This window comes from Oryctolagus cuniculus, chromosome 14 (genome assembly GCF_964237555.1).
Source record: "Oryctolagus cuniculus chromosome 14, mOryCun1.1, whole genome shotgun sequence".
Classification (NCBI taxonomy): Eukaryota; Metazoa; Chordata; class Mammalia; order Lagomorpha; family Leporidae; genus Oryctolagus; species Oryctolagus cuniculus.
Genome location: NC_091445.1, coordinates 34,433,978 through 34,444,933, shown reverse-complemented (window position 1 = coordinate 34,444,933; position 10,956 = coordinate 34,433,978). Strand labels below are relative to the sequence as shown.

At 41.7% G+C, this 10,956-nt stretch overlaps 1 protein-coding gene and 1 pseudogene across 1 annotated transcript; one reads left to right on the top strand and one right to left on the bottom strand.

Moving 5' to 3' along the window:
• Positions 1–4,072: 4,072 nt before the first annotated feature.
• Positions 4,073–6,523, top strand: MGAT1 (alpha-1,3-mannosyl-glycoprotein 2-beta-N-acetylglucosaminyltransferase; the record flags this gene model as incomplete). Its single annotated transcript, NM_001082745.1, is given in 1 exon segment — positions 4,073–6,523. A coding segment is annotated over 1 exon segment (1,344 nt). The 5' UTR covers positions 4,073–4,112.
• Positions 6,524–9,599: 3,076 nt separating this feature from the next.
• On the bottom strand, positions 9,600–10,742 carry LOC127492848 (actin-related protein 3 pseudogene; annotated as a pseudogene).
• Between the last annotated feature and the right edge of the window lie 214 nt (positions 10,743–10,956).

Sequence of the window (10,956 nt, the reverse complement as noted above, 5' to 3'; positions counted from 1 at the left end):
AAGGGCTATATTGGAAGCCAAGGCTAGTCTGGATAGCTTTTCTGGTAGGCAGTCTGTCCACTCTAGTTTGCAGAATTGCTATTGCATAGTTTAGAAGGGTTGTGGAAGTGGTCTCCTTCCTGTGCCTTAGGTAATGCCTGCAGTGTGGCTATCTAATTCCATTGTCTAAAGAGTGAAAAGTCATCTGTAGAGCAGATATGGTTCCTTGGGATTTTGCCTCTAGCCAGAGAGTTTGCACTTCTGAATGGGACAGATTGCTCCTCTCGCCCTGAGGACAGCAGATCAGTTAATGGAGTTGTCTCTTTTTTTTTTTCCCAGTCACTTTTCCTAATGACTTTCTCCTTTTGATTACTTAGGAAGGGGGAAGTTGGAATAGGGAATCCTTACCATGAAACTGGAGAGAAAGTTCTAATTGATCACATCCTAATGGGGAGTGAAGAAGAAACTGAAAACTAATTAGTATGAGAGCCCTGATAAAAAGGGATTTATTAGTAGTTAAGTGGAAATGGACTTAAGGTTTCTGAGAAGACTGGTGTTCTGGAGCTGTGGATGGTAGTAGATGCTGGCAGGGACTGGGGATGTGGGGAAAATTTCTTAGGACTCTTTGGTGACTCTTGAGGATCAATCTTTGAGATTGGGCTTGAGAACCCAGGGCCCCAGATATCTGGGACCCAAAGTTTTGCCTGGAAATAGAGAACTGTACTGTAAGGCAGAATGTAACTGGCAGAAGAGAGTGGATACATGAAGCTTTGAGGTCTAAAGGGTTGAGACCAGAAGCAAGAAGGCCAGGTAGTAACAAGATCTGGAATGACAGATCTCTGGGAATTGGAGGGTGTTTCAGATCCTTTCAAGTAACAGGGGTATAGTATTGTGGAAGGTTGGTGAGACTATGCCTTTTTTTTTGCAGGTTTTGTTCTGGTTCCTTCCTGGAGCCTGGCAAAGAACAGGTTTGTGATATATGTCACTGAGTGAAGAATTTCAGTGAATTATTTCAATTTGTTTACTTATGTGCCCAGCTGGGGCCCTATTGATGGATGAAACTCTACAGAGGTATGGGTTGTCTCCATGTTTGATTTAAGAAACTTTATTTTGAAATAGTTTCAAGCTTATAAAAAATGAAGAATAATAATGGCATAAGGCATTCATATTCCCTTTTACTCAGATTTGCCTATTGGTAACATTTTGCTCACTTTGTACACACTCGCTCACTCTCTCCATATAAGTATGCATGATATTTTTGTTCTGAACTAGTTGCATCTTTCATGGCAGAGGCAGTGTGTGTTCAGTAAGAATTGGGATGTCTCCTATATAATTATAATAGTTATCATTCAGCACTGATGCTTTGAGCTACTATCTGTAGTCTAATTTTATCATTTAACTCAATCCTTTTTTTTCAAAAGAAGTTTCAGTGAGGTGTAATTGATGAACAATGACTCATACATATTTAAAATGTACAATTTGGTATGTTTTCGCATATGTATACACTTATGAGACTGTCAAGGTAATCAACATACCCACCCTCCCCCAGATTTCCTAGTGCCCCTTTGAAAAACTTCCCCAGTGGCTCTCTCTTCCACTATCCCCATGTAACCACCAATCTGCTTTCTCTCACTATATATGAGTTTCTATTTTCCAGAGTTTTATATAAATATAATTATTCCTTTGAAAATATTTTGTTGTTTATGTTTAGTGTAATTATTTTGAGATTTATTCCTATGTTGTACGTATCAGTAGTTTGTCCATTTTATTGCTGATTATTATTCTGTCCCATGGGTAAGCCACAATCCATATTCCTCTGAAAAGGTTTTTTTTATTATTTCCAGTTTGGGGTGATTATGAAGAATATTGCTGTAAACATTCCAATATAAATTTTTGTGTGACTGTGCATTTTCATTTCTCTTGGTTGTATACTTAGAAGTGTGCTTTCTAGGTCATATGTTTGACAAACTGTCCAATTGTTACAAAAGGACATTAGATCTATACCATATACCATATATAACAATTCACTCAAAATGAATCATAAATCTAAATATAAAAGCTGAAACTATAAATCTTATAGAACAAAACATAGGGAACAATCTGTGATTTGAGGTTAGGCAAAGATTTCTTAGATATAATACCAAAAATATGATCCATTAAAGAAAAATAAATCCCTGATAATTGAACATAATAAATATTAAGAATTTTTGTTCTTCACTTGATATTAAGAGAAAAGGACACGTTTTTTGAATTTTTGCCAGTCTGATGAATGAGAAATATCTCAGGATAGTTTTAATCTATATTTTTTTCTTATTTTGAGTGAAGTTGAATATTTTTTCATGTCTTAGAACCATTTTAATATGTATTTCTTGTAGCTTATCTGTGTTTGGCCCATTTTCTGTAGAATTTTTGGTCATTTCTCCTCCGTTTTTAAACATTCTTCATCTGTTAGGGTTTTGACTCTTTATTTGTGATGTACAAAGTAACAATTCTCTCCCAGTTTGTCATTTGTCTTTTGACTTGCTTATAATATTTTTATTCATACAAAAGTGTTTCATGTACAGAAATGTAGAAGTCTTTTTTAAATTGTGTTTGGATTTTGAATAGCACCTAGAAAGTCTTTGTCTACACCCAGTTTATAGGGAAGTTTGCCTGTGTTTTTTTTTTCTAGCACTTCTGTAGTTTTTATTTTTTATATATGTATATCTGATAAACTTGATCTTCTCTATAATAATTTTAATTTTAATTTGTTTCAAAATGGCTAAATAGTACTATAAGACTGCTAATTAGACCATCTTGGCCCCATTAATTCTAAATAGCACCTTTATCATACACTAGATTTCCATGTATGGAGGATCTATTTCTGGAGTTAAATTTTATCCCATTGGATGATCTGTTTGTTTATGTACCTGCACCATAGTTTTAGTTATGGAGGCTTTGTAAATGTGATATTTTAATACATGACAGGGATAGTCTCTCTTCATAGCTCATTATTTCATTTATTTTCCTAGTCGTTCTTATGTGTTTCATTTTTCATTGTCAGTTTTGGTAGCTCCATGAAAAAGTATTTTTATTGATATTTTTGATGATGTTTAGATGTCCTAACCAAGAACAAAGGGTGTTCAAATCCTTGTGTCTTTCAGAATATGTAGCTTAGTTCATGTAAGTTTTAAATGTTGTTAAGCTTATTTCTAAATGTTTTATCATTTTCATAGCTTTGGCATGCAGGTTTATCTTATCCATTATTTCTTCTAGTTATTTGTGGATATGAGGACTGATTTTTGTATGCAAATTTTTTTGCCTTTCTCAGTTCTTTGGTGTAGGTCTATCATGGATTCTTCTAGAGTCCTCTAGGTGTATTTTTAGTATCAGCAATTGGATATAGTTTTGCTTCTTTTTCATTTCTATCTTTAATTGTTTTCTGTAGTTCAGTTGCATTGGCCGATACCTCCAACACAGTATTAAATACCCTTGGAGATCTTGCGCAGCTTGGATTTGCTCCTGACATTCATGGGAATGCCTTGTGCTTTCTTATTAGGTAAGGTGCTGACTTTAGTCCTAAGGTTTTTTTTTCAAATCAGTAATTTTAGGGCAGATTGATTTGATGAATGGGAGGCAGATTATCTCACCCCGTATTCCTCTCCCTAAACTCCAGATGGAAGATAGGAAATAAAAGGGAAAAGGGGAGCTAGAGTTCTTTTATATTTTCCTTCCACCAACATCATCCTCTACTTTCCCTCAAACCTCAATTGCTTTTCTGAGACTCATCAGCTCATTTTGGGTTGGTGGAGCAGAGTATCTTCCTAATCCTATTTTCCAGTGCAGGTTGACTGTCTTAATAAGGGAAAAGGTAGCTTTTCTTTATGAGATCTCTAAGTCAGCCTCCTACTTTCCCTTTCCCTCATGTTTTTACCTGTTTCCTACTGCTAACATTCCTTTACTCCATATGGGTATGGGGCCTCATTCCTTTTTGGTGAATGTTGTTTTTATCTTTCTCTCCTCTCTAGGTGTATGGCTGCTTTCTGATCCTGTAGCATAGAGGAAGCATCTCTAGAATTGTGGGAGAGTGCACCAGGTAAGCCAACGGCAGCCTCAAGTCATACCTTTGCCTGCCCTCCCCTGTGGGGGCCAGGATGCTGAAGAAGCAGTCTGCTGGGCTTGTGCTGTGGGGTGCTATCCTCTTTGTGGCCTGGAATGCCCTGCTGCTCCTCTTCTTCTGGACACGTCCAGTGCCTAGCAGGCTGCCGTCAGACAATGCTCTCGATGATGACCCTGCCAGCCTCACCCGTGAGGTGATCCGCTTAGCTCAGGATGCCGAGGTAGAGTTGGAACGTCAGCGGGGACTGTTGCAGCAGATTAGGGAGCACCATGCTCTTTGGAGCCAGCGGTGGAAGGTGCCTACTGCAGCCCCTCCTGCTCAGCCGCATGTGCCTGTGACCCCACCGCCAGCTGTGATCCCCATCCTGGTAATTGCCTGTGACCGCAGCACCGTCCGCCGCTGTTTGGACAAGCTACTGCATTATCGGCCTTCAGCTGAGCTGTTCCCCATCATTGTCAGCCAGGACTGTGGGCATGAGGAGACAGCCCAGGTCATTGCTTCCTATGGCAGCGCAGTCACACACATCCGGCAACCTGACCTGAGCAACATTGCTGTGCAGCCCGACCACCGCAAGTTCCAGGGCTACTACAAGATCGCACGGCATTACCGCTGGGCATTGGGCCAAATCTTCCACAATTTCAACTACCCAGCAGCTGTGGTGGTGGAAGATGATCTCGAGGTGGCACCAGACTTCTTTGAGTACTTCCAGGCCACTTACCCACTGTTGAAAGCAGACCCCTCCCTCTGGTGTGTGTCTGCCTGGAATGACAATGGCAAAGAACAGATGGTAGACTCGAGTAAGCCAGAGTTACTCTACCGCACAGATTTCTTTCCTGGCTTAGGCTGGTTACTGTTGGCTGAACTCTGGGCTGAACTGGAGCCCAAGTGGCCCAAAGCCTTCTGGGATGACTGGATGCGCCGGCCTGAGCAGCGAAAGGGGAGGGCCTGTGTGCGTCCAGAAATCTCAAGAACAATGACATTTGGCCGGAAGGGTGTGAGCCATGGGCAGTTCTTTGACCAGCATCTCAAGTTCATCAAGCTGAACCAGCAGTTTGTACCCTTCACCCAGCTGGACCTGTCGTACCTTCAGCAGGAGGCCTATGACCGGGATTTCCTTGCTCGTGTTTATGGTGCTCCCCAGTTACAGGTGGAGAAAGTGAGGACCAATGACCGGAAGGAGCTAGGAGAGGTGCGCGTACAGTACACAGGCAGGGACAGCTTCAAGGCTTTCGCCAAGGCCCTGGGTGTCATGGATGACCTCAAATCAGGTGTACCCAGGGCTGGATACCGGGGCATTGTCACCTTCTTATTCCGGGGCCGCCGTGTCCACCTGGCGCCCCCTCAGACTTGGGATGGCTATGATCCTAGTTGGACTTAACAGCTCCTGCCTGTCCCTTCTGGGCTCCTTCCTTGCAATTTCATGATCTAAGATGGGACCGTAGTCCCTGGGCTGCATTGTCTTTTCTGTCTTTCCCTCTTGGGTCCATTTTTTTTTTTTTTCTTTTTTGAGTGGCATTTGAATACACAGATGACAAGGTGAGGGTTCTTTTGTTAAAGGAGTTAGATCAGGGAAAGCATTCTGCTGTCTGTTGGGTATCAAGCAGCAAACCACTGTGTGATAGGGGAAGAATGGGCTTTTTGGGGCCAGAAATATCCATGTTCTGAGTTTTTCTCTTAGGTCATCTGCAGAGGAGTTGGCAACTTTAGCTTTCTTAACCAGGCCTTTTCTTTCTGACCTGAGAGCCAGGGCATGAGACTTCTTGTTCATGCTCCTTTTTACCTTCCCCTAATAAGGGTCTGGGCTACAGGAGAAGTGAACATATTGTGGCCAGAATAATACTAACCAGAGGGGCCTCATTGTCAGAGTCTAGGTGCAGTTATTGGGTTGTCAGAGTTAATGCCTTCTGTTCTTCTTTCCTTATTCCTGACTTCTGTCAGCTCTTCTTTCTTTGCAGCCTAGCAATTTTTGGTTCTAAGATGAAAAATGAAGAGGAAAAGAAATATTCGCACCCAGCTATTGGGAGAAAGGTAGTGGGAAAAAAACTTCATTGTACCACTTCAAAGAGACACTCTTGACCTCTTCCTTTCTAAAAATTAGTCCCCTCCCTGTTGCTTCAGGAGAATGCTGTGCTGGTCAGTTCTGTGTGATCCTTCTTCCCTGAGTTTTATACACAGGCTCCTCCCTAAGGCTGTGGCTTCTGGTGGCCCTCCTGACATAAGTTACAGTGGCCAAGACCAGGACAACTCCGGCCATGAGCTAAGTCCTGCCTACCTTCTCCAAAACATTCCCATGTCCTCACAGGCTAGGATGCAGATGTTGGTTGGAGAGGAATTTGTGTGTGTGTGTGTGTGTGTGTGTGTTTTCTTGCCTGACCTCAGTTTCATGGATGAAAAGTGGAAGCTACAGAATTATTTTCAAAAATAAAGGCTGAATTGTCTGAAAAATATTTGTGCCTGTGTTTATATATCCTGGAAAAGGAGGTAAAGGGTGCTGAAAGAAAGGAAAAAAGCGAAGAAGAGGGTAAGTTGAAGGAAGGAAAGCAAGTGACTGGAAGAGAAAGGAGGGAGAAAAACCATGGAACAGTTGAAGAGAGGACTGGGATGGATTGATGGTGGAGTGTTGGGGGGTTCCCTGAAGCTCCACTCCTACTGGTAATCTGTACATCTTAGCTGTGAAACCCTCAGTGTCATGGTGAATCCCTTCCTGCTTCTAGGGAGCTCAGTGGGCCTGGTCTGGGAGACAACCCGTTTTTTTAAACTCAGCTCCTCCCTCAGAGTAGATGCTTCATGCTGAGTGCTTTCTGTTGGCTCAGGCTGCATATATATCTACCAGGGAGTCCCAGGATGCATTGCTTATGCCAGGATTTGCTACAGGAGGAACATTTAAACTCCTGACTGTGATCTCAGTAAGAATGACTTGGACACCAACAATCTGGACACAGATACACAGGAAATAAATGTTTCTTGAGATTTTATATGCCTCTATTATATCCAACACATTCTGAGTTTCTCTTTTGCACTATATATATATATTTTTTTTTTTTTGAAGTGCTGCTTTTGACTCACTGACTTGATTTCATTCGTGGGTTTGGAAACCCCAGGCTAAGTGACTTTGTTCACAGAAACCAGGAACTTTCACACCAGATGGTGGCAGTCCCTGAGTGCTCAGGGCAATGAGGGTGGGGGAGATATTTGTGACTACCTCCCTTCTGGATTCAGGAATAGGAATTATAGAAAGGAAACCGACATCATGTGTTCATTTTAACCTTTTAGGTTTGTGTGGTGTTAGTTTTTGCCTTCATATGTTGTTTTTAGACATGATTTAACCTTAGTTTTGATTAAATAAGGGAGATAGTTATTATCCATTATTTCCAGATAGAGAAATAGGCCCAGATTGGAGCTTTATCTTGCCTAACACAATTGAGCTGAAATAGTTTGGCTTCTACACTCAATACTGTTCACACTTAATTTAGCAATAATTGCTAACCAAGTGTACTGTTCTAAGTGGCCCATAATTAATATGGTATTCCCCTTTTATTCATGGGTTTGCTTTCCATGGTTTCAGTTACCTGTGGTCAACTGTGGTTTCAAATATTAAATGGAAATACATATTACAAGCAAATGATCCTCCTGATGTGTTGTCAGAAGATCTGTAGTAGCCTAATGTCTGTCATTCACCTCATTTTACCTCATCATGTAAGCTTTGTATCACATCATGATCATAAAGAAGGGTGATTATGTTACAACATTTTTGAGAGAGAAATCATATTCAGTGTTATTACAGTGTGTGGTTATGTGTCTAATTTATAAATTAAACTTTATCCTGGGTATGTATGTCTAGGAAAAAGTCTATATAGGGTTTGGTACTACAGGGTTTTGAGCATCCACTGGGGATCTTGGAATGTAGCCCCCATGAGTAAAAGAAGGCTGCTCTATCAGCTTATTTTGCCCTCAAAGCAATCCTGAGTGGTAAGTACTTTTTTGCTTAAGTTTCATCACTAAGGAAACAGGTACTTAGAGTTAATTTGTCCAGTGTCACAAAGACAGATTGGATTTAGGATTTGAATGAAAGCTGTGGTACTCCAACTGTGTGATGCTGAACTCTTCCATTCTAGCCCTTACTGTCTACCTCAGAAGTTCCGTCTCAAGCAGGTGTCCCCTGCTGAGGGTGGTGCTTGAGTTGGAGGAAGGCACAGGAGACATGGAGGAGAGCCTGAGGCTTGTGGGGTCCAGAAGAATACTTTTATAAGATAGCTTGGTTTCTCCTGATGACAAGGGACACTTTTAGGGTCCATTTATATTATTTCTATCCCTTCTGATACATGTTGTCAGGCTGCCATCATTTTGTCAAGATAGCCTTAGGTGTCAATCATATGTTCATTGTTGCTGCCTCTTAGGAACACCATGTTCCCGTGGAAACATCAAATGGAAAAGCATCCAGTCAGTAAGTGCTGTAGAATTCTTCTAACCTTGATTTTGGAAACTTAAAAGATAATTCCATAAAGATCACTATATTAATGTTTCTCATTGCTTAAACAAAATACCTGAGGAAGACTACTTGGGGAAAAAATAGATTATTTAATTCACAGGTTTACAGGCTGAGAGTCTAAGAGATTGAGTGGTTCTATTGATTTGGCCTCTACTGGTAAGGGCCTAATTATTAGCTGGAGGTTATGGGAGCAGGTGTGAAAGTGAGACATCACATTGTAAAACAGGAAGCCAAAGAGGTGGGAGTGGGCAGACTTCCTCCATTTGTAGCAACTCTCTTAAAAAAAAAAAAAATTTACTTGAGAGGCAGAGCTACAGACAGAGGGAGAGACAAACAGAGGGGTCTTCTGTCAGCTGGTTCACTTGCCAAGTGGCTGCAATGGCTGGAGCTTGGCCAATCCAGAGCCAGGAGCTTCTTCTGGGTCTCCAACATGGGTGCAAGGGCTCAAGCACTTGGGCTATCCTCTGCTGCTTTCCCAGGAGCATTAACAGGGAGCTGTATTGGAAGAGGAACAGCCAGGACTCAAGCCAGCATGCATATAAGATGCCGGCACCACAGGCGGAACATACTATTCCATAGTGCTGGCTTCTGTAACAATTCTCTCTGAAGAACCAACTTAAGGTCTCACAAGACCTATTACCCTTTTAAGGGTAAGGACCTCCTGGTAGACTCATCTCTTAAAGGTCCTCCTACCTCCCATATCACAGGGGGCAGAGCCTTCAACTTTTGAGCCCTTGGATATACACAAATCCATAGCCAAACCATTGCAGTCATCTACTTTGATCTTTCTGCATTTCTGCTTTGATTTACACCTGTGACAAATACCCTTTCTTCCTCCACCTCCTGCTCATTCTTGGTCTTGAGGGCTTCAGGACTACTAACTCTTCTTTCCTTTCTTACCTGCATCATTGTGGTGGCATGTCACTTGTAGAGTGAGTCACCTCCAGTGTAGACAAATGTGTTAGGTAGAGTCTGGCCAGAACTTTCTTTTGTAGACTCCCTAATGAATAAGAGCCCTGCGAGGGTTGGGTTTTAAGACATGACTCCAAGCATTGGATTGTGATGACAAATGCTATGTTCAGTTTCTTCATAATCCTTCTTGGTGTGGCATACTTGGTAGAACTCAGTTGTGGAAGCCAGCATTGATCCTCCAAACTAAACTGCATATCATTGCACGTGGTGTGTAATGACTTGTACATCAATAAGATTTGGTCCAATCTACCGCCACTCAATTCTTCACTTAATTTCAGCTTGGCATCTACGGTTCTTTTTAAATCTCTTTGCAAACAATGTCCGAAGTCCCTGAACATCATTGAACCTCCAGAGAGGACAATATTCTTGTAGAGAGGATGTCTGACATAAATAGGGCAATTCTGAATTACTTCATCTACAACTTATGAGATAGGTTGTGCAAAATCCAGATTAGCAAACTCTGGGTGAAAAAAGATTTCAGGTCCCAGAAATCTCTCATAACCAACATCAATGGAAAGTTCTTTGTTAGAGAAAGCATTGATGCCAGTGTACTGCTTAATCCTCTTTGACCAATCTGTGTTCATACTTGTTAAATTCCTTTACTAAATCTGGGCAGACATAACTATAGTGCTCCTTTATTGCCTTAACACTTTCCAGGGATTGTTCTAGAGGGATTCCTACTTCTTTGTCTCAGCAGTTGCTGAATAAAATATGTTCTATCTCGTCCTGAAATTGGAATGTGTTTAATAGACTGCCAATCATATATCCTTCAGTCACAGGAATAACATGAGTGACATCATCTTCACTGCCCATTACCGTACCAGTCAATGTCCACTCTACTTGTTTTGAGGTCTAGGATGCAGCTAAGGCAAGAACAGCCTGCACAGCAATGTACAAGCCTGGAACATTAAAAGACTCAAACATTATTTCAGTAGTATATTCCCTATTTTCTGGAGTGTTCAGTGGAGGATCAGTTAAAAGACAATAATGGCCTTCAGGTTCTGCCCTTAAATATTTAAAGATCACTTGTTCTATAAACCTTTCCATGAAATCCCAATCTTCAACTATAACATGATGAATCAGCCACTTTGTTGCATATGTAGGCTTTTCTATTGCCTCATCAGCAATGAAGAAGTCTAAGTCATCAACATCTTTCATCACCATCCTTTGAGCTTGATCATCCACTTTTGCTGACTCTCTAATAGCAATACTCCATGCCACAGTCCACCATGCAGGCTGGCAGCCCCCTTGCCATCTTCCTCCTCGCCTGCTGCCTCCGCTGCTGTCATCAACTCCGTGCTGATTGGAGCCAGGGATTGGCGGCAGGAGAGGGGAACTATCTGCCCATCCACAGCCAGGCGGCCCTCTCTGCCTGGGGGGAGGGAGTTGGAGCGGGAAGGCAAGGGTTATTAGCAAG